Below are 24,510 nucleotides of genomic sequence, written 5' to 3'. Positions count from 1 at the left end.
AGAATCTGACAATAGGACGCAATGTTTAGCGGTTAATTCAACCCTATGACAGCCATGGATAATAAGGTTCAAGGGTTTCACATTTAACAGGTGAGGAAAAAGTTTTAATTTAGAGAAAATATTGAAAACGTGAGCAGTGAGTTAGTTATGGTAGCCTAACTGTAGCTAGCCTGCTATTGACTGATAACTTTAAGATGTGCTGCTCAGTTTGGTGTTTTGGTTTCATTAGCACTAAAAGAGGGCAACCTGCACACCAGGTCATCAGTAGAGCAGGTGTTTAAATCAGCTAATCAACCACCGCTGTGTTCAGGCGAAAATGTATTAATAATGACAATATAGACATCAAGCCTGGCAACATAATGTAACAAACTGAATGTTCTGTTTTGGCGTTTTTGTGTACTTTTTGTGTTGATTCTCCTGATCGGTAATCTCTGCTCTAACTACTCGTTGAGCTGTTGTCTGTCGGTTGCCATGGCAAGGGGTCCACGTGTAATGCCGACACAGCAAGAAAAGGCAGAATAGAAGTGGTTTTGTCTAGTTTTGTTCTTCACCTGTTTATCAGCTTTATTGCACCTTTATTGTGGCGCACTGCAGCTGCTACAATTCCTAAAAGTTAAACAAGCGACAAAAACTGAACTAAGAGGGACACAATAACGGCTTCATGAGCTCAGAGGTTCAAACTGCCGAAAAAAAAGGAATGGATGCCATCTGCTAAAATATTCTTTGCCATCTTCAGTGTCCTTTCAGCAAACAGTTGAGATAAGATTTTTGTGGTTTAACTACTATTTTACATTGCCATTAAAACAATTCTTAAAATTTGGTCTTTTATCCTAAAGCTCATGTGACCATACAAGCCAGAAAATGAAACGTTAGAACACTCAACAGTTATCTTGTACACAAGCTCTAGTTTGCTAGAAGCCACCAAGTCTTCTTAAAAAATAGAGTCTGTGTGAGCAATTCTTTAAAATTTTGTCAGTGTTTTCAACAAAGATGAGCTGACTGTCCTGGAATAACCCAACATATTTAAAATTGGCTACAGTTTTAACAGTTTAGCCATCGAGTGAAACTGGCCCTACTTTAAGGTTTTGTTTGGGTCATATCATTATCACTACATCCTTATAATAATTACAATAATTGTAATTAAATATTTTCTAAAAGCTCACAAGTGTAAGTTTTTTCTTTCCTCAAAGTTAATTGGTGTGGCTTATTTTCAGGTGCACTCAGTAGTCTGGAAATTGTACATGTTTTACACATTCCTTACTTCAAACAATCTAACACTATGTAAATAATTATCTCAAACAAACTTGAAGTTTTTTCTAAAATTGCATTTATATCAATACAATTTTATAAGCCTTTTTAGACCAAAGTAGTATTAAAACAAAAAAATCTGTTACCTGGAAAACAAATCTGTTAGATCACATAATAACAGAGTTTACAGTTGCTTATAATCGATCAGCAGCTGGACATACAACTTTAACATGACCAGTAGGACACTTTCCTTTCCACTGGTAGAGTATTTCTAATCTCTGCTGCTGCATGGTTTTCTACAGGTAACATCTGAGTCGATGAGTGAGTGGGGCTCTAGGCATGCCCATTTAAATGAGGTGGCTAATTTCCTGATGGAGTCAACAGACCCTCAGACCAGTAGGGGTCTGGCAGAAGAGCTATGGAAACTCAACAAGCACTGGGCAGAGTGTGTCAAAGAAAACACTTTGGTAAGTCATCCAAGAAACAAAATGTGATTTGTAATGTTCTAGATTCCCATGTTAACTTACAAATGACTGCTGAATTGTGCCACTCAGGGTGGCAGCAACAGGTGTACATTGTACTTTCTTTGAGATCCTTTCTTTTTCAAAACTTCATTCCTGCCTTTTTGGAATGAAAGGCAGGAATTTTTGGATAACTGTTTCTTGTTTTGGATACTGTGTACTTGGATAGATTTTGAGGGTGGCAGGGGCATCGGCAGTATGAGTTTGCCCTGCAATCAGTGGATTGCCCTCATTGTTTGCATCCCTGGGCAAGACACTCAACCCACCTTGTCTGCTCATGTTGTTGCTTCTGTCAGTATTTACGAAAAGAGTTCACCAGTGTTATTTTGGTAGCTGTTTACATTCCACCCTCAGCTCTTGCCCATAATGCATGTGATGACATCAGTTCCATAGTTGATAAGATACAGACAAAACATCCTAATGCATTTGTGGCAATATCTGGTGATTTTAATCATGCCTCACTTTCTTCTACACTGCAAACATTTCACCAGTTTGTCAGCTGCTCCACCCGAGAAAAAAAGGCTTTAGATTTGCTATATGCTAATATCAAGGATGCATATGTTTCCAAACCAAGACCTCCTCTGTGGAAATATAATCATAATCTTGTTTTTCTCTGCTCTGGACACAAACTCCTTGTGAAGAGACTACCTATAGGAAGGTGACTGTTAGGAAGTGGTCACAGGAAGCAGAAGAGGCCCTACAAGGTTGTTTTGAAGCAACTGATTGGAGTGCTATTTGCCAGTGAGATGGAGATGACATCGGTGCCATGACTGAGTATTTGACCAAATACATAAACTTCTGTGTAGACAGCGTCATCCCTACTAGAACAGTGAAATGCTTCCCAAATAATAAAATCCTGGGTCACCCATGAACTAAAGGAACTACTAATCGAGGAAAAAAGAGCCTTTAGGGCACAAGTCAGGGAGCTGAGGAGTATACAGAAGCAGCTGAAACTCAAGATTAGAGACAGCAAGGAGAAGCACAGGAAGAAGCTGGAGTCTACTCTACAGGTCTACTCTAACATCAAACTGGCTTAAAGAGCCAAGCAGGACAGTCACACCTGATGCAGTCTGACCACCTGTCACTGTTTTTGATTCCTTCATATACCTCCTTGAGAAAATCTGAACGTATCACGATGAGAACCATCACAAGCTGGCCTGACAATGCCTCTCTGCAGCTGCAGGATGGACAACATTCTATGTTACATCAAGACCTGCACTGGCAATGTTACAGGGAAAAAATTATCTGGATCTTCCCAAACAAGAAGGCATGTTTTAAGTCTTCTGCAGCCTTGAACAGTTTTATTTCCAGGATTAACATGGATTTAACTATACCCAAGAGTGATGCGTGCTAGACAGAAATTTAAATTTCCCTGCAGGAAAGTTTCTGTTTGTCCGTCTGTCCGTCCTCTCACACAAACTCTCTCTCCTCAGGAGAACACAACATCGCCCCTTGCAGATTTGCCAACCAACTCTCAGGATCTCCAATATTTGATAAGAGAGGCTACTCTGATTCTTAAAGAGCCTCTAGAAGCAATGGCAGGTCCTTTGAGAGTGCACAGGAATCACTTACAGGTCACACCAACAGAGACATCACTCGTACATTGCAGATAATGTTCATTTGCTTTCTTTTCATTTTCAAATATGTCCTCAGCTAAAATGTATTTCCCCACCATTAGCTCATGCTAAGGAAGATAAAAGAAGTAAATCTTGGGGCTCTAAAGCCATCTGCAGAATGTCCACTGGATCAGCTTCAGAAACTTAGACATGCTATACCTGAAGTAAGAATGAGTATACTTGCATTTGTCTTTTTGATATTTTTCTAATTATGTTTATTTTTGCAGTTTTCTTTCATAAATATTACATATGCCAAGCACAAATATTTTAAGATATCACTGCCCTTTATTATTTTTGCATCAGGTAATGCAAACCTTATTTGAAGCTGAACAAGTTTGTGCAGAGCTCCAGCATAGTGTGTCTGGGTTGGACACAAGACTAGCTGAACTTCTACTCTGGGAAATGGAGGCCAGGGAGCTGTATGAGGTGCTGAGGGCCAGAGATAAACAACAAAAACTACAGGGCCAGGACCCAAGAGCTAGGGTATAATGCCCCATGGAACAAAAATATATTCTTTTTTGAGAAAAAAAACGTATGCTTATTATGCAACATTTGATTTGCAGGTCGTCATTTCCCGAGGTCTACAGCTGGAGGGCCAGGTGGTCACAGAGGAGCAAGACCTGCAGGTCATAGTTATGACTATGCAGAAAACTACGCCTATCCAGTACCTTTATGCCTCTGCAATGCAGAAACGAGTTCAAAATGCTGTTGCCCAGTCCCAGGCCAGTTGTTTTTCCACAAATGTACATTGATTTACAGGCTACAAACAGATGTTTTCCTAATGTATGTGTTCAATTCCAGGAAGCTATTGGTTTGCTCAGTAGTCTCGGTGCAAGAAGGGACAAAAGCAGAAGCCCCCCAGAAGCCAGTCCTCCATCAAAAAAATTAATTCAGGCTAAAATAATGTCTCAACACTTGAGGCAGTCAGAGACAAGGATGCCAACTCATCAGTCAGAGACAAATGGCATTTCAAATCACAGTGAAGAAGCCTCTGTGCCAAAGATAGTTGTACAAGAATACAGAGAAGAAAAGATAATGTCTCCATCAATGCCAAATACCTATGCACAAGTTGTAATACAGATAGAGAGCCAAACTCAGACTTGCCAAGATGCCAATGCACAAAAACACCAGACAATTCAAGATACTAGTCAGATACCTCAGCAGCAACCACAACAGGACCTTAGCAAAAAAAATGAGCAAGAAAAACAGCAGCCATTTAAATACAAACCAGAGCAAAAACTAGAAGAGAACAAAGAGCAAGGGTTGAATCTAGAACAACCACGACCATGTCAGGATAAGCAAGAGGAACAAGATGGTCTTGAAACAATTTGCCAGTTTCAAGTGAAACAACACACACTCCCAATTGTAGAAGAAGAAACACTTTTTAAACAGGCAGCTGAGGAGATTTTATATCAGCAACCAGCTCCAAAGAAAAAGTCTCTGAGTTCACAAGAACTTCAGAGCAGAAAGGCTCAGGCCATCAAGAACCGCCCATGGCTTCAGAAAGCAGCCTGTCCAGAAAAGAAAAGTCCAGCTGCTTCTCAAAAGGATTCTAGACATGATCCTCTTCAGATGAGACAGATCAAATCACAGTTGAAAAGAGAAACAAAAAGTTCTGCTCCATTAATGTATGTTTCGCAACATACATTAACTGGTAAGACACTCCTTGAATCCCAAGTGAAGGTGACTAAGCAAACACAACAACAAAAAGAACAATACCAGTCTGCAAGGGAATGGCAGCAACAAAAGAAACAGTCTCAAGACTATAAAAAACAACCACACCCACCTATTAGACAGATAGAACCTGATTCGGGCACCAACAATAAATCTCAGATCCAGTCTTATACAAAATCACATGTCATAAATCAGTCAGAACCAAATGTACAGGTTAATCTTCAGTCAGTATCACAGGTTCAAATCCAGTCCAGAAGTTTGGTTTACTCTTGTGCAGATGGTCCAAAACCACCAACAACCATGTCCCAAACCAGAATCAGTCAGTCACAGAAACAAATACTTCCACAATCCCACAGTCACTTTCAAACAAGTGTCCTTTGTGAACCTCAACTTCCCTTGCATATCCCTGCAGAGCCTACAATCAGACCCACGTCGCCTAATCAGGCACCTCCACCAGGTTTTATCCAGCTTCCTGTGCCATCCCACATTCAGCTTCGTAGTCATCCACAATCTTGGGCTCCTGTTAGACCCCCTTCTCCTAAGCCACCAACAACTGACAGGCCTGAAACCCAAGGTCAGCAAAGTATGACTCAGTCTCTCCCTCAACCCCAGTTGAACAAACAATCACAGCTTTTTGCTCATTCATTGTGCCAACCTCAGATCCCAGCAAATTTGGGAGATCAAGTTCCTGCACCACCTCAACCTGTGGCTTATTCTCAAGCCGTTTCCCAGTCAATTACCCAGGCTCAAACCCATCCTCAGCAAAGAGCAAATGTTCAAACTAATACTTTTTCCATTGACCAGGCTCAGAATATTATTCAGTCAATGGCTGGTCCACATCAACCTCAGCCACCAATTTGTCATGAGGGCCAACATGTAGTCAGTTATCAAGATCTTTCAGCTTCAGATCCCACAACTCTCAGCCAGTCACCAGCCTTTCACCAAGGTCTTTATTCTCCATGCCAACTGCAAGCATGGCCACAAGTTAGACCCTCAACCCAAATGTCTGTTCAACATTTTCCAGCTCCAACTCAACCTTTCCTTTGCCCTGAGATTCATCCTCAGCCTCGGTTTTCAGCTCAGCAGTGGGCAGCAAACCAAGAACTACAAAATCAAGCTATCCTTCAACAAAAGCATCCAGTTTCACAAATGTATTACCAGCAAATTGCTCAAGGTTCACATTCTCGGGAATATTCAGCAGCTCATATTTTGCCACAGTGGCCACAGCAAACAACTCAGATCGGCTCCCATGCGTATGTGGTGGATCTATCCAGTACTCAGCCTCAAATTAGTCCCCAGAGAAATACTCAAGCCTGGACTCAAACCCACCCCCAAATAAGTTCCCAGAGTAATGTCCAACAGAGTCAGCAACAGAAGAGAGCTTATAATATAGCACAGAAAGATCAAGGCCTGATTCAGCAACAGACCTGGTTTCAGCCGCAACTACATCCCCAAACTTATCACCAACCTCCATCTCAGACATATTTACCAGCTCAGCACCTTCTCCAAAGGCAACATCACTCTCAACCTCAGATTCAAACTCAAATACCTCTACCACCATCACCACCAGACCACTCTCAGTCACAGTTCTCTACACAGTACCAAATATACAATCTTCAAGGCCAGTCCCAAACACAGACCCAGACACAGCTACAAAGTAAACCTCCTGCTAAGAATAATCAGCCTCCGCCTCATACTCTCTTTCAGGAGCTCCCTCCCCAATCCACACACTTCCAAGTCCTGTCGCACCCAGTGATTGAAATCAAAGGTGTTACACCTCCCCAGCCCAAACCTCTGGGCCAGGCAGAGTTGCATCCGGCAACTCTGTTTGAATTGTCAGCTCAGCCAAAGGGACAATCATTATCCCAATTAAAGACAAAACCCATAAGTGACCCCATACCACTAATTGCTACAGCAACAACGATACTCAATGTAGAAACTTTGCAAAGCAAGAAGGAGCAGACACCACAGGCCCAGGCCAAGGTTTGCTCACCATCTGCGCCTGGTGTTGTGTCTGCCATAGAACCTATAGATGAACATCAGGCGCAAAAAAGATCTGTGGTTCTGTCTCCACAAAAACCTGATGTAGAATGTACACAGCAGTCCAATGTGGTGACAAGAACTTCATCACAACCAACAGCTCAGTCACAGATTCAACACAGTGTTCAATCAGTGACTGAACTTAAGGTGCAATCATCGCTAATACCCAAACCTAAAGTCCAATCTCCACTACAAACCCAGCAGAGTTCTCATTCACCAAAGTTGACCAAGTCCCAAACTTCAACACAGCTCAGGGTTCAATTACCCCCTCAGACAAGTCAACCAGTGTCAGCACTCACTTCTCAGATTCATGTGGAATCTCTGGATCTCTTCACTAAACCATCCTCTCTAGATCAAGCGCCTTCCCAGGCCTACACAGAGGCCTATGTGAAGGCCCAGGCTCTGGCCAGTAATCACTTCGAGGAAGCCAAGCATTGCCTGCAAGCTCACATCATGGAAGCAATCTCTGTCTTCAAAGACAAGCATCTGACAGTTGAGCAAGCATCAGTAAAAGAGGTGAATTGATTTTATTTGCATAATACAGCATATAGTTAACATAAAAACATAGATTATTTTAGTGAGAATATGCTGCTTTATCTCCCTGTATTAAAAAAGTATTTTGATCTTTTCAGTGTGGGCAATATTAATGCTGCAAAGTCAGCTACGAATGCTATACTTATTGTCTAATATATTCCAGTTGAGATCTGCATATAAATGAGATATCATATTAGTTGGATGAAATCTCACAGCAGCACATGTCAACCACCTGAGACAAATTACAGTGTCCAAGATGCTGAAAGTCTTAGAGAGAGCTGGAAGCACAAATAAGAAAAAGAAAACTGAAGAAATCGTGAATTCAATTGATATAGTCATCGCAATATTCAGCAATAGCATTGCATGACTTTCTGATATCCTGTAGCCCTAATAGCCTAAGTAAAAATCTGATCAAAGCAATGATGATCTGCTTAGTTTATCATAAGCAACTGCTCCATATTTGTTTAATAAATGTCGGCTATGTAGAAACTCTGTAAATTTCTTTTACACTTGAAGAGAGGTTTAAAAAAGTGCACAACCTGGTAAAAGGTATGTCCTGATTTGTTAAAAAGAGGGAATTTTTTTCAACCAAGGCTTGTCAAAGTATGGTTATACCACATTTATTGGTATACCTCTTTAATCAGCATAACGAGGCATCTGCTTGCTTTCACTTATGAGACTTTCCTACATTTCTCCTCAGGAGGCTCTGCAGACTCTTGACCCAGAGTTACTTGCGGAATTCCTGAGAGCAGCCAAGGGCATGGAGGCTTTCTGTACTCAGTCTCAACTCAAAGAGATGGAATTCTTTACTCAGTCTGTCCAGTCACAGTGGGAGGTAGGATATAACAAGAATTGCTCAAAATCTTCATTGTGATTTTAACCTTCCCACAGTCTTAGTCTGATGCTTAGGAGGAGACCGTCACACTGAGGAGACCATCAGTTCCAAAAACCCCCCTCAAAAACGCATATAGGACACAGTCGGACCTTGCACAGACCAAAAGCTTGTGGTGTCCAAATGACTTTGGTTGACTCCCAGAGTGTTAAAAACCAGAAACATTTCTGTTTCTGTTATTTTATTTTATTTTTTTGTATGATTCAGTTGTTTAAAAATGTCTTTTGCCAACCTTTTTAGCCCAAATTAACTCAAAGTGTAACAGTGTTGTGATTTTATCTTTTTATAACACCTAGACACCAAAATAGTAAAAGTTATATTTATTTTTATTTGGGGCGACTGTGGCTCTGTGGGTATCTTGTCATCTTGTGATCAGAAGGTTGTAAGTTTGATTCCAGCTTCCTCCTGCCACATGTCATTGTGCCCCTTGGCAAGGCATTTCACCCCACATTGCCTACCGATTTGCGTATCGATGTATAAATGTGTGTGCGAATGGGTGAATGTGACTTTAGTGTAAAGCGCTTTGAGTATTCAAAATGATTGGAAAAGCACTACATACGTTCAGTCCATTAACAATTTCCAATGACTACGGAGCTTAATCTACCTGCTTGCTTTCACACCTTGTTCCGCCTCCTTGCATTCCTCCAAGGAACTTATCAGAGAGGATTTTGGTGAGTAGGCTCAACTATGGGAATGCTGCTCTTTTTAACATCAGCCATGATTTTGTCAGTAGACGAAAGGAATCAATTGTAAGCATACATGTAATCATGACAGGGTATCAATCAAATGATTGTTTGTTTGAGTTACCTCAGTGCCGACTGCTCCAGTCCTTCAGTGAAACTAAGAGATGGAGAAGGGGTGGAACAAGCCTATGGAGACAACAGATTGGTTCATACCACAACTCAGCATCAAAAGGGGGGAATGGGATTTTCTTATGTTAGTTTCAGTTAGGTTTTTGTGTGTTTTCATGTGGGCTGATCAGCCAGTATTTAAGTTTCTCCTTTGTCTCATTTAGATATGTCTGTTTGTTTGAGTTAGTGTTCTCAGTTTGAGTAGAATTCTGTTACTTTGACCTCTTTTATAGACCCAACTTTGTCATTTTTATTATAAACCTAACTTTTGTTTTGGGTTAAATTAAAAAAAACAAACCTTCTTTTTGGACTTAAACTTGTGCCTGACTCATCTTTTACTGCTCGGTCCATCACAAAGCATTTCTGGTGCTACTTTTTCGAGCTGGAATGTTTTTAGTTAAAATAGATTATGATAAAAAGAAAAAATCAGTTTATTAAGACCTTTACAGTGGAGAGCTGATGATGGAGAAAGATTTGACTTTAGTGAGACTAAAAGGATCAACATTTGAGGAGCAATTAACAGTGAAAGGCAAAACTTTTCCACCACTTTCCATGACAGCGCGACAGCTGAACATTTTTCAACTTTCTTGTGTTGTGTCACATTGCATATGCATTGTCTACATTTAATAGCTCAAAATTTCATATGCACAAATTTATCTGGTCACTTGCATTATTTTATCAATTTTATGTTATCAATCAAATAAGTGTTTATTTGTGCAAGACCATTAATGTAAAAAGATGCTAAAATTATTACATTTTAAGTAAGTACTCATCTAACGCAGAGAAAACAATCATATCTTAACTGTTTGTTAAGCCTGTTTGTCAAGAGCTATGCTTGCAAGTTTTAAACTGATTTATCTTGGTCACCGGCATCAGTCTCAGATTATTCTTTGTTTAACACAGAGAAATACAGACAACTGGCCTTTTGTAAGATTCATTTATCCTATGAGTATGTATGGCTTCCAGTCACCCCATATGCATGTGTTGCTATTACAAGTCATACCAGTGTTAAGCTCAATGTTTTTAGAAATCTATAGCACTAACTACTGGGATAAAACAAGCTTCTAAGTTATATTTATAATTAATTTAGCCTTTTTTGGGGGTGGAATCGGTCACTTTTTTATTTTTTATATTTTTCTTTATGGTGTTTTATATAGGAGAACACTTTGAACTGCCTTGTTGCTGAAATGTGCTTTACAAATAAACTTGACTTGATTCTTGATGTATGTGATCATTCCCCAGGCTTGCTTCCCAGCTGACTTTGCAGAAGCTGGTCAGCACTTGGAGACCCTGAAACAGCTGTGTGGCACTCTGAGTCCTGAGGACACTCATCACCTGGCTCAGACACATCTCCTGGAGTGTGAAAAGAGGTTGGCTGCCATTCAGTATCAGTTTAGTGGAGACCAAGATTCACCACAACCTGATTCTCTGTGGTGTAATGAAAGGGAGGATAGTAATCTGAAAGCTATTTATTGTGTCTCAGACTGTTAAATTAATCTGCCACACTGGTTTGAGCTGTGTGTAGAACTTCAAGAGCAGCAGGAGGAAGGTTATCAACACAAGTTTCAAGGCAATGACAGATTCTTTATTTTTCAGAAATAAGGTCCACTTATTTCCTAGGTTAAGATGTAGATGTGAAGCTTTATAGTCCTCACATCTACATGTGAAGATATGAGAATTATTCCCTCATATATATATATATATATATATAGATATATAAGATATGCAGACATTTATTCATAAATACATGAAACTACCTCATATGATTTCAGGTTAGTTTAGAAAAATAGACAAAAGATAATTCATTGACTTTCTTTGGATATGGAACTGTTTTTATAAACATTTATATTATAGCATTTAAAAAAAAAGATTAAATTGGGTATAACTTAATCCTGGTGTTTATTATTGTTTTATTTTGTAGAGTTCATCAAGGCTCTGGTGAGGTTGGGACCACACAGAAGGGATCTAAAAAATCTAGTGAAAAGCTTCCAGTTTCAGGAGAGGTAAGTTTAGAGAAAACCATGTTTTCTGTTAAAATACCTTCTGTTAGCAGTAAATTTCCAGTGAGCAAGTTAACAGAATATTTTCCATATTTGACCATTTATTTTTTTAAATGATGGAAAAATCTGATGACTGTCCTTCATTTTCAAGGATTACAATTCACACATACTTGGTGCAGATGCACAGAGTACATCACAGAGGCAACTAAATCAATCCATAACAAATCAATTCTGAAAATAATCTCTGACATGGACATAGAGTTAAACGCCTCTTGCTGACTGGGGGCTGACAGCGCTGGAAGTGTTATGGACAGAACAGTTTGGAGCACATCAGGCAACAAATATAGAACTGCTCTCAATATCTGCACTCTTTTATAACATCCATCCGGTACCTCACCATATTCTCAGAAGTGAAAACTCTTGCAATAATATGTGAGTAGTAGGAAGATGTACATACGTGACTGAACATCTTAAGACAGGCCGAATACAAAGCAAATTTGACTGTTTGACATGAGACAAAAAGGATCAGGGGAAAAACTCTGCAGACACATAGAGATCAGAAGACCAGAGATCAGAATCACAGTTTCTCCACAATCATCTCCTGAGACTGACATGGGGAAACATTATATTATGATTTATTCAATTTTCTACTGTGTTTTTAGTGGAATATTGTGGTTTATTGTGGAGTTTAAATGATCATTAATACATCAGTATTAGTTTTATTTTTAATAAAACAGTAGTGTTTATTTTAGAATTATAGTAAAAAAAATCCATAATATTTTTTATATGTAATTAATTGACAATGTGTAATTGTCAGGCAGAGCAGGTTGAAATATTTTGTTATTGTTGAAAGCGGGGTTAGAAAAATAAAGACATCTGAAAATAGTTAAATCGGTTTTTGTAGGTATATACATATTCATAGCTACAACATTCATACAATATGCCATGACTGGTTTAAAACATGATTCACTTTATGTTAAGTCAATTGAAATACGGTGGCCCTGAAGTGCAAACCACTTCAACAAATTGAAAAACACAACATTAACGTAGCACAATTACAAATGACAAAAACACGTTGGAAGAGGTATGTACCAGTGGGAAATCTGAGAAATTCCTAATTTGACAGCACTACGTTGTGCTTTTGAACCAGCAAAACGTAGTGTTGCCGCAATAAGCCATAGCGTCAGCCATATTGAATGTGGCTAAAGCTAATACAAGTACCGGTAAATGGACCAAACTTCATAAAGTGCTGTTCTACAAAGCATTTTAAGTTAATGAATGTCACTGACACATTCTCTCTCACCCACTATTATATTTAGGAATCAAAAAAACATTGAAGACAACATTTCAAACTTTTTGATGTGATTTTTTAATTGTTTTGGGGCACAATGTTTACATTTGATACAACTGATTCTGATAAATACATTTTTATATTGGCTTTAATGAACACACACATTGAACATACCGCTTAAAATTAGTCCACAAACTGTTGCTATTGCTTCTACGTCATCATCCGTGTTTGTTTATTCTAGATTCATGTATGGTATGTTGGGGGTTTTACGGGATTTTCTTCTGGAATCGGTTTGTGTCTGGTGTGTTGCTCCTGCCATGTGGCTGGACACACGAACCGATCGAACCAGTTGTCGAAATGTTGCTTATGCACACTTTGGTGCTTGGTCTCTATGTGGCAAAGCAGTTTGAAGGCTTCATTGCCTCATTAGCGAGTTGGTCGCCACATATCATGCAGTGCGAATGTGGGAGTCCACTACCGGGATAAATCCATTCTCCTGTCTCTTCTCTGGGCCTTTTCCCTTTGCAAAGAAACTTTCCAAAGAGTTCTGATCCATTTCGTACTCATTTTGCTGCTTGTGGACTTAATCAGGCATGTGCAGAAGGGGGGGAGGGGCGGTGGAGACTTGAGCCCCTGCCCCTTTTATCCTTGATGCCCCTCGTGCCCTTTTTGAGTTTGATTTTTCTTTTTTTTTGTGTGTGTGTTTTTAATTTTAAATTTTTTTAAACTGTTCCCCCTTCATAACATGGAAGTTAAAATATATGGCTCCCCCCTTTTAACTTTGGCAAATAATGAGAAAATGTTACCAAATATAGAGAATTTGCTTTTGATGATGAGAGGAATAAACACAGTGAAAGACTTGCCGGTAAATGCATTAGTTCCTATGTTAAGGGGGAACAGATTATTTCAGGCAGCTAAAATATATGGTTCCCCATTAATAACTGGTAAATACTGAGCAAATGTTACAATATTTACATGATTTGTTGTTAGGGAAAAGAGGAATAAGCACACTTATTCCCATGTTATGGAGGGGGAACAGATTATTTCAGGTGGCTAAAATATTTGGTTCCCCCCCTCATAACTTTGGTAAATCAAAATCAAGAGCAAATATTACCAAAATCACATGATTTGGTGTTGATAATGACATGAATAAGCACAGTTAAAGACTTGCTGGTAAATTAATTTGTTCCTATGAAATGTAGGGGAAACAGATTCTTTCAGGCAGCTAAAATAGCATATATGTGTTGTTCCCCCCTCAAAATTGTGGCAAATAAAAAGCAAATGTTACCAAAATCACAGGATTTATTTTTGATGAAGAGAGGAATAAGAACAGTTAAAGACTTACTAGTAAATTAATTTGTTCCCCTATTATGGAGCGCGAACAGATTATTTCTGGCAGCTAAAGTATGTGGTTTCCCCCTCATAACTTTGGCAAATAAAGAGTAAATACTACCAAATCTTCAGAATTTATTGTTGATGAGAGGAGGAATAAGCACAGTTAAATTAATTTGTTCCTATCAGATGGATGGGGAACAGATTATTTCAGGCAGCTGAAGTATCACCCCCCCACCTTAACTTTGGCAAATAAAGACCAACCATTTCCAAATTCTTAGTGATTGTTATGTGTGATAGTATGTTTGAGCCACCAAAAATTAGCAACTGGAAATTTCTTTTATTCAGTAATCTGTCATATTTAACATTAGAACAGGATTTTACAAAAAGCCTACCCTCGCATCTTTTCAGGAAGTTCCATATTTGTGCCCTGCCATCAGCAGGCTTCCCTCCTCTTATATTAGCAAAGAAAACTTATAAATACACACAGTAACTGACTTTTTCTGTCAGGTTTAAGTGACAAAAATAGGGTTTAAGTGACAAAAATAAATGAGTTGTTTTACCGAGAAATCGATCAGAGCAAAAATGAATGGATCCTCTCTGGCTGCAGTGCACGCTCCCAACACAGGGAGATCAGATTTTCACAGCGGAACAGAATTTCGCACAAGACCAGAAATTTGGTAATATTTACTCTTTATTTGCCAAAGTTACTTGGGGGCAACCATATATTTTAGTCACCTGAAATAATCTGTTCCCCCACACCCTGTATAACATGGAAAAAATATAATTTACCTGCAAGTCCTTCACTGTGTTTAATCTTCTCTTCATGAAAACAAATCTTGTAAATATTATAACATTTCCTCTTTTTTTGCCAAAGTTATGAGGGGAGAACCAATTATTTTGCCCACCTGACATTTCAGGTGGGTAAAATAATTGGTTCAAATCATTATTTGTTCCCCCTCTATAACATGGGAAAAAATTCAAATTAACTTATCTGCAAGTATTTAGTAGTGTTTAATCTTCTCATCAACAATAAATCATGTAAGTTTGAAAACATTTGTCCATTACTTGCCAAAGTTATGACTGGGGAACCAAATATTTTACCCACCTGAAATAATCTGTTCCCCCCTATAACATGGGAGCTAATTAATTTACTAGCAAGTCTTTAACCATGCTTGTTCCTCTCTTCATCAACAACAAATCCTGTGATTTTGGTAAGATTTTCTCATTATATGTCAAGGTTACTTGGGGGAACCAATTATTTTAGCAACCTGAAATAATCTGTTCTCCCACCATGGAATTGGAACAAATTATTTTACCAACAAGTCTTTAATTGTGCTTATTCTCATCATCGACAACAAATCATGTGATTTTTGAAAATGTTGCTCATTATTAATCAAAGTTAAAGGGGGAACCAGATATTTTAGCTGCCTGAAATAATATGTTCCACCTCCACAAAAGGGGAGCTAAATATTTTTTCACAAACTTTTTAACTGTGCTTATTCCTCTCTTCATCACCAATAAATCCTGCAAGTTTGAAAACACTTGCAGGTGTTTTGCCAAAGTTATGAGGGGGGACGCGCATATTTTAGCTGCCTGAAATAATCAGCTCCCCCTGCATAAGATGGGAACAAATTCATTTTGTGGAGAGGAAAAATGTTCTTTTTCCTCTCTTCATCAACAATAAATCCTGTTATTTTGGTAACATTTGCTTTTTATTTGCCAAAGATATGAGGGGGGAACAACACATACGCTATTTTAGCTCTCTTCTCCCTCTATAACATAGGAACAAATTAATTTACCAACAAGTCTTTAACTGTGTTTATTCCCCAATTTATCAACAATAAGTCCTGTTATTTTTGTAAAATTTGCTGTTTATTTGCCAGAGTTATGAGGGCGGAACCAAATATTTAGCCACCTGAAATAATCTTTCCCCTACAAAGAATAGGTTATTTAATCCAGCTAAAATATATGGTTCCCCCCTTTAACTTTGGGAAATGATGAACAACAGTTTCCCTAACCCTACCCACAGTTAAAAACTTGCTGGTAAATTAATTTGTTCCTTTGAAATTGAGGGTGGGCAAGGGGAGTGTGGGGGGCAGATTGTTTCAGGCAGCTAAAATAACTAAAATATGTTGTTCCCACCCATAACTTTGGCAACTAAGAAGTAAAGGTTACCAAAATCACATGATTTGTTATTGATTATGAGAGGAATTAGCACAGTTGAAGACTTGCTGGTAATTTAATTTGTTCCTATGAAATAGAGGGGGTACAGATTATTTCAGACAACTAAAATATATGGTTCCCCCCTCATAACTTTGGCAAAAATTGAGCACATGTTTTCAAACTTGATGGATTTATTATTCATCAAGAGAGGAAAAAATGCAGAAAAATGCAAAAGAGGTTATTAGTGATGGACTAATAATAGCGAGGATTCTGAAGGGACTCCCAGAATCATATAAGCCTTTTGCTATTCACACAACACAGAGCAGTGAAGACTTGAGCTTCACACAGTTTAAGAGCAGACTTCTAAGCTATGAAGAGACAGAAACGTTTGAAAGCAAACCAAAGTCAGATAATGTAATGAAAGTGGACATGACAATTGTAAACTGCTACAACTGCGGACAGTGCGGGCACATGGCAAGAGACTGATGCCAAAAGACCGCGCCAAAATGGTGCAGCTACCACAGAAGTACAACCCATAGTGACGAGACATGCAGAAAAAGATCGAAATGGAAAGATGATGCCAAGCAGACTTCAGACATGCAGGACAACCATGAGGAAGACCAGACCATGGTATTCAAAGTCAGCTGGAATCTTGTGCCTGACAACAACAAGCTTAATGGAATAATGGTGAACTATGGAGCCACATCACACATCATCACTGATTAAGAGCTGTTCACAGGAATTGACAAGACTTTTGACCCAAGTAGACACTACATGGAACTGGCAGATGGAAAGAAGATGAACAATGCTGCACTGATGATCACTGTGGTGATGCACAGATTGAACTGTTGAACTCAAAGGGGAGCTCAAATGCTTTACTCATCCCATCCTACCGACAAAGCATATTTTCTGTGATATCAGCTATAGCCAATGGAGCCAGTGTAACATTCACAAATGGGCAGAATGAACTGCTGAGTAAAGATGGTTCTGTGTTCCCTATTGAGGCACATGAGAAACTGTATTACCTGAGGATGAAAAGCTATTGCTTTTCATCATTATGAAGGATGCATTGAGGAAAACTTAAATGACATGATGAACAGAGATAAAGTGATCTAAAGTGATAGCTTGTGATCTGAAAACATGGCATGAAATATTAGGACATTGTAACATGGCTGATATGAAATTACAAAATGTAGTAGAGGGAATGAAAGTCATTGACAACAGTAAAATGGAGTGTAACATCTGTACAAAAGGGAAATTTATCAACAGCAGAAACAAAGAGTCAGATGTTAAAACGAGCAAGCCACTAGAGTTGGTTCATACTGACCTATCAGGACCTATTGACCTTATAGGCTTAGAAGGACACAGGTATGCTATTTCCTTTACTGATGACTTCTCAGGATCTATTGCAGACTATTTTCTGAAAATCAAAAGTGATGTGACTAAAGAAACAAAGCAATTTCTCACATACTGTGCACCCTATGGTAATGTGTTTTAGGTCAGACAATGGGTCCGAGTACACATGTAATGATTTTCAAACACTACTCAGAGATAAAGGCATTAGACATGAAACGTCATCACTGTACTCCCCACACCAAAACGGAAAAGCAGAGAGGTGGAGAACACTCTTTGAAATGGGAAGGTGTATGTTATCAGAAAAAGGCTTACCTAAAGAACTGTGACCATATGCTGTTCAGTGTGCTGCCCACATTCGCAACAGATGTTATAGTAACAGAACCAAAAACACCCCATATTTCTTGAGGACAAGAAGAAAGCCTAATCTTTCAAACATGTGGGTATTTGAATCGGAGTGTTACTCATATAACAACCACCACAAAAGGGGAAAAGGGACTGTTTTTAGGGTACTGCAGCTTATTTCGTATACCACCCACAGGTGAGAAAAGTTTCCAGACACAGGCTGGTAAAGTTCATCAAAGAAAATAGTGTTGACCAACAGACACAGATATTTGGGATCTAGGGATCCAGGATCACAGATACCTGATGCAGGCAGACAGATATGATGTAATACCCTTAACCCAGGACGTTACCCAAAATGTCACCCCAAGTTACAAAGAGGAAGTTACTCTTCAAGAAACTCAAAATGCAGAGTTTCCAGATTATCTCACTGGGAGTGAAATTAATGATCAAATTCAAACAAAGCGAAGCGATCGTTATCCAAAAAGAGAGAAAAGGCCCTGAAAATACCTTGAAGATTACCAATTAGATCCTAAAACTAAAGATGCAACACAAATAACTGTTGATCATTGTTACAGGGCTGTGTTTGGTATCCCTCAAACTTTCAGTGAGGCTCAGAAGTCACCACAGGCAGACAGGTGGAGACAGGTAATGAGGGATGAAATTGACTCGCTTTAAGAAAACAAAACATTTGAACTGAGTGTTCTACCAGAGGAACGCACACAGTTGGAGGGAAGTGGGTATATACACTCAAAGAAAATGAAGGAAAAGAGATTTTCAAAGCTAGGTATGTAGCAAAAGGCTACAGCCAAACAGAAGGTATAGACTACCATGAAAGTTTTGCTCCAACAGCTAACATAACATCAGTGTGAGCATTAATGCAGATAGCAGTTCAGAACAACCTTAAAGTACATCAGGTGGATGTCAAAACAGCTTATTTGCATGCCCCAATTGCGGAAGAAATTTGCTTGGAACAGCCTGAGGGATTTGAACAGCAAACAGAAACAGGACATAAATGTGTGTACAAAGAAAGAAATCCCTGTATGGAGTAAAACAATCAGGGAGAAATAGGTACAAACTCCTGAACGATCATCTTGAACAAAACAACTTTGAAAGCAACCTAGTTGATCATTGTGTGTACAGAAAACAAACAGAAAATGACACGGTTATCGTGCTCATTTGGGTGGATGACTTGATCATTGCTGCTAGCAGCATTGAGGTTTCAAAGAAACAATTAAATCAAAGTTTAACATGAAGGACTTAGGCAAAATATCGCATTTTTTAGGCATACATTTTGAACAAAAAGAAGATTAAATTAAAGCCACAAGTGGCGTTGGGCAGCCTTTGCAGCTCAGCGCCACTCCGGCCTATTGGCGACCGCGGGGGTTCCAGCATTGCCGCATTCTTGCCAACACAGACGCCCTCGTGCCGTTCCCACACCCATCTGCCAGGTGATACACATCAATGCATTTGGCAGCGCTAGCCAACGACGCACAAAAAATCTGGTGCAGATTGTTTGATGTAGCAAGCAGATATTGCTGATGGATTAACCTAGGGGGCACTGAGGAGTCCAATTACAATTTAATGCTATTAAGCTCTTTAGAGGTGAACAAAGGTCATGCATATCCAGTTTGGTGCAAATCGGATGATGCATGTATGATTTAGAGACGACCGTATGGTTATGGCGAGGGATTGAAATTCACCATTTGGCCACGCCCACACAGTTCAGCCAGCATTGACAGAGTTCATCATGTCATTTTATGTCAGGTGGCATAGAATTAAACCCATATGAATCATCGAGTAAAAGTAAGATATACAATAGAAAAAACAGGTGACTTCCTATCGGAAGTCGGCGGGGCTAAGGTGATGTCATCAATTGAACTTGACAATGTAATCAGGACTGGTCTGTAGAGAGACATAGGAAGTCTGATGCAGCTGTGACCTTGCATGTAGAAGTTATTGAACCTTGATATTTCATGGCGAATAGTCAAAGTTTGACACTTAGCCACTCTCACATGCTTTGATGTGAGAGTCAAAGCATGTGAGAAATCTTTTTATAACTTTGGACCTTCAATGCCTCAAGACTGTGCTGAGTGATTTTGAAGTCTGTATCTCAAAAGCTGTAAGACGAATTTGATCAGATATGACATGAAAAAGAGAACATGATGGCTTTGATCCAAAATGGCCGACATCCTGTTGGATTTGGACCATGGCTCCAAGAGACTTTTTTGTAGGTCCTGACAAGATACACGTGTACCAAGTTTCATAATGACTTGGGGCTGATCATTTAAAATATTCTAGGAGGTGCTGTAGAGAAATTAGGCCACGCCCACGAACGATTCTTGCGGATTCTTTTCTGGAGGTGGACAGGGATGTACCCTAGTGAGTTTGGTGCAGCTCGGCTCAAAACTCTGGAATTGAGAGCCAAACGTATGGCAATGACGTTACAGGTCACTTTGCCACGCTGCCATGCCCACCTGCTCTATCAGAACCAATCAGGGTTGGAATCTACATCACACCAACATGTCTTCTGTCTCTGGACACAGACTCATGTTGATGAGGTCAAAGGGGTCAGATAGAGATTGTTGACACTTCCAAACATGACACTTCCTGTTCTCAGGGGGCGTGGCTTAAGTGATGTAATAATTTGACCAATGGGTATTGTAGGTAATCTGATGATGATCAAACACTGAAAGTTTGGTGCCTCTGTGAGTTTTTGTGTAGAAGATATAACAGTTTTGTGTTTCATGGCGAGTAGGCGAACTTTGACCCCTGGTAATCAGGGGCGCAACTACATACTTTCTGAGGTGTATGCGAACATGTCATAGGCACTCCCCCCCCCCCCCGCCCCAACGGCATAAACTTGTACAACTCATTTTTAATTAAAGTACCAATAATAATAAATGTACATATATGTGAATAAATTGCTGCCTACAGGGCAATTAAAAAAGAATAAAAATGTGCAATATTTCATCATTTAATATATTTGAGACAAAGAGCCGCTGTTACCCTAACCCTAACAGAAGGAACTTGCCCAAGCTACCTGTATGGGAGGGGAGAGCGGCTGGCAGGAGGGGAGGGACACCTAATCAGTGCTGTTCCTCTGTTATTGATCATTTCATACACAAATAGCTGTTAAGTACTTAAAATGCTGACTAGAAAAAAAATCCCCACATCATTTTTGTGCCCCCTTTAGTGCGGCGCCCCTATGCATTGCATTCACTGCATACCCTCTTTTTGCGCCACTGCAGTTGCCATCAGGCTTTACAATGCCCAAGGCTGTACTAATTGATTACATTTTTTTCTGTGCTCATTTATATTTTATATATTGATTAATATATTGCATGTGATTGCTTGCTATTTATTTATTTGTTTATATCTAGTTATTTTTAACTTATCACACTTAGGTATATATATATACTGTATTTTACACACTTTGTATTTATTACCTAAGATGGAGTAGCTTTCAACAAATAAACAATTTCCCCTTAGGGATCAATAAAGTATATTCTATTCTATTCTATTCTATTTGGTCCAGACACGGACCATATCTGGGTCCTGAAAAAAAGCCTTTTTGCAGGTCTCAGACAGGCTCATAATCCCAGCCCGACCCAGAGCTGGTGCATGTGCGTAAACCTTTGGGTGACCGTTATGGAGCCTTAAGGATTTGGTCCAGATTTCAAGATATTAGGCTGCATTCTTTGGATTAGGATTAATCTTAGTGAGTTTAATGTATCTCAGTTGGAATCTGTGGAATTTAGAGCCAAACATAATGGCATGTCTTATTTTGCCATATTGCCATGGCCATACCCTACAGTGAAATATATTTGTGCTAAAGACCTGACACAATATCATGTTAATTAAGTCAAGAGGGTCAGAGATAGAAGTTTTCAAGAAAAAAGCGACTTCTAATTCTGAGAGGGTGGGGATTTGATGTCAGCACATGACCACATAGTCTTGTTGAACATCCAACATGGATGACTCATACCGGTATACTGGCCATGCCCATGAACATCCTCGAAAACTCAGGATTGTGATCATTTGTAATCCCCCATGCCTTAAGTACATACTGTCTGAAAGTGAAGCCAATAGCTCAAAATCCCTTTGTTAAAATATGAGGTGTGTAAACGTGAAAAATTTCCAAAAATTACCCTTCGACTCAAAATGACCACCTCTCTGGACATTTTAGAACATACCTCCAAGATAATTTATTTTATTTTTTTTTTGCTTATGTGCGTATGTGTTTATTTTTTATTTCTATCTGTGTACCAAGTTTCATATCTCTACAATGGACAATATGGCCTATGTCAGTGTAGGGGTTGCTATAGAGCAGTTTGGCCACAAACGCTTTTAATTCCATTGAAATCGAAAATTTCTCACGCAGAGTTTGGTGAGTTTTTGAATATGGTAAGGCCTCCAATAAGTCACGTAAAGTTGCTGAATAATAATAAGAAACCTTGTTATTATGATATGCCTTTGCAGTGCTTTCACTGCCGGGTTTACTTCTGGCTCAGGTCTCTAAAGTTAATCAGTCAGGTTGGATCGGGCTTGGACACAATATCTATGGACTCCATTCGAGTCGGATTAGATATTTTAGTCCTGAACCAAACTCGAGTGCAGAATATGGTCACTGTTGCCGGCCCAAACCTCCATGGGGCCCTAAGCAAAATGTGGTTTTGGGGCCCTCTAGTTCTGTTAACAATGTGGACTGGCTGCAATCAGCAGCCCGATCATTAGATCATTCACACACCTGCCATAAACTTATTGCATCTTTGGCAGTGCTGTTTACATTATATACATGTATAATAGGATACATTTATTGGCCAACTGATTTATCGACCAGTTGATTTCTGGGAGCCAATTTCCTTAATTTTATGGGATCGTGATCGGCCGATGCTTACATGTGAAGCTGATCTTATCCCCTAATCTTATCTTCATCAGCAAAGGTTTAAAAATGAGCCACAGTTCTCTTCTGCTCTACATTGAGAGGTTTGACTGACACACTGGCCCACTAGGTCAGGTCTGCACATTTACAGCTAACAATATTCACCCCACTGTTGTCAACTCAGTGACTTTCTTGCTATATTTAGCGACATGTCTCTTAAGCGTTACTCCAATAGCTAAAAATGTAATTTATACCTGGTGAGTCTTTCTCCCCTGGTATGTGGACCGGTACCGGTACAGGACTGATTCTATGCAGTCCAGTACCGGTCCACATTCCTAAGACACATTAAAACAAACCTTTATCTTGGCTTTTTTCTATTCTTCGTCTTTTCTCCCTCCCTAAAGGATAAGTCCTTTTTTGAGACATAGTTTTGCTTACTTAACTTCTGACCGATGCTTTGGATGTGCTCAGCACGTTGCACGGGCAGCTCATGTTACCTGCGAAATGTGCGGTACCTACCGTGGCCACAAGAGCATCCATCCATCCATCCATTTTCTGTACATCTTTGTCCAGCACGCCGGGAGGGGTGCTGGTGCCTATCTCCAGCTAACATTCCGGGCAAGAGGCGGGGTCAACCTGGACAGGTCGCCAGTCTGTCGCAGGGCAACACAGAAACAGACAGGACACACAACCATGTACACACACACTCACACCTATGGAGAATTTAGAAAGACCAATTAACCTAACAGTCATGATTTTGGACTGTGGGAGGAAGCCGGAGTACCCGGAGAGAACCCACGCATGCACAGGAAGAACATGCAAAAAGACCCCGGGCCGGGAATCGAACCCAGGACCTTCTTGCTGCATGGCAACAGCTCTACCACTGTACAGCCTGCCCCAAGAGCAATTTATTTTGTTCCTTTTTATCAATAAAATAATCATTTCTACATACTTTATCAAATATATATTATTGTAAAAACAAATCACTTCATGGTGAAATTGTGTGTTTTTGATATAACGACAGAAATTATTACTAAAAAAATAAATAAAATCAGCTCCACTGAGGGGCCCCTGAGTGGCCCTGGGGCCCTGCTTAGTTTGCTTGTGCCTTGGGCCGGCCTTGCTGTGGAGACAAAGCTAGATGTGTTTATTTGTTTTATCTGTGATGGAATCTGCAGCCTCTTTTCTACTTGTTGAATATTAATTAAACAAAAAAATTTGATTGGTAAAAATATATGACGGAATTTTTAATGACACCATCAATCAAAATGATGGACAACAAAAATGTCTAGCTTAAACTCCGCTCAAGAAATATTAATTGAGGTACAACAGATAAGACATGTCATTTTATCATTGTGGTGCAGGTTTCCCAGGTTATAGTTCAGAAAACGGTTGAGAAGAAGACGGACATTGAGAAGCAAGCATCTGTGGAAGAGATCACAAAGAAGGACGCTTTAGAAAGGTACAATATATCCCACTTTTTCAGCGCTAAAATGTTTTTGATTTGACTATATTGCAGATTTTGATACAGTAGTATTTAGATCATTTTTTTATTTCATCTCATGGAATTTTCAGATATGAAACTTGCAAAAGAACTCTGCAAGCCCATCTGGCTAAAAATGAACAGAACTTTAGGGATGTTCCTTCTGACTTAATCTCCCTGAAAGCCCTGCATACACGACTCCAAGAAATACAGGTACATGTCAGAAAATTACAAAACAAACAGACCAATCACAGTGATGAGCTAAGGAAATTGACTTGAGCT

The 24,510-nt window shown here is 39.4% G+C and overlaps 1 protein-coding gene across 7 annotated transcripts in view; it reads left to right on the top strand.

The window, feature by feature from the left end:
- LOC116708782 (uncharacterized) overlaps positions 1-24,510 on the top strand; it is a 246,275-nt gene that overhangs the window by 108,592 nt on the left and 113,173 nt on the right. For all 7 annotated transcript variants that reach the window (XR_004336772.1, XR_004336774.1, XR_004336773.1 and 4 more), the window contains 11 exons: positions 1,551-1,715; positions 3,203-3,343; positions 3,448-3,549; positions 3,689-3,868; positions 3,949-4,107; positions 4,187-7,615; positions 8,334-8,468; positions 10,619-10,746; positions 11,298-11,379; positions 24,110-24,207; positions 24,321-24,441. Coding sequence is in view for 4 of the 7 variants with exons in the window: in XM_032546812.1 (XP_032402703.1) it covers positions 1,551-1,715; positions 3,203-3,343; positions 3,448-3,549; positions 3,689-3,868; positions 3,949-4,107; positions 4,187-7,615; positions 8,334-8,468; positions 10,619-10,746; positions 11,298-11,379; positions 24,110-24,207; positions 24,321-24,441 (4,740 nt within the window). In the remaining 3 variants the exon portion in view is untranslated. The remainder of the gene's footprint in view (positions 1-1,550; positions 1,716-3,202; positions 3,344-3,447; positions 3,550-3,688; positions 3,869-3,948; positions 4,108-4,186; positions 7,616-8,333; positions 8,469-10,618; positions 10,747-11,297; positions 11,380-24,109; positions 24,208-24,320; positions 24,442-24,510) is intronic.

The sequence above is a fragment of the Xiphophorus hellerii genome, chromosome 19 (assembly GCF_003331165.1).
Source record: "Xiphophorus hellerii strain 12219 chromosome 19, Xiphophorus_hellerii-4.1, whole genome shotgun sequence".
Lineage (NCBI taxonomy): Eukaryota > Metazoa > Chordata > Actinopteri > Cyprinodontiformes > Poeciliidae > Xiphophorus > Xiphophorus hellerii.
Note: the sequence above shows the minus strand (reverse complement) of the source record. Positions and strands in the feature narration are given on the sequence as shown.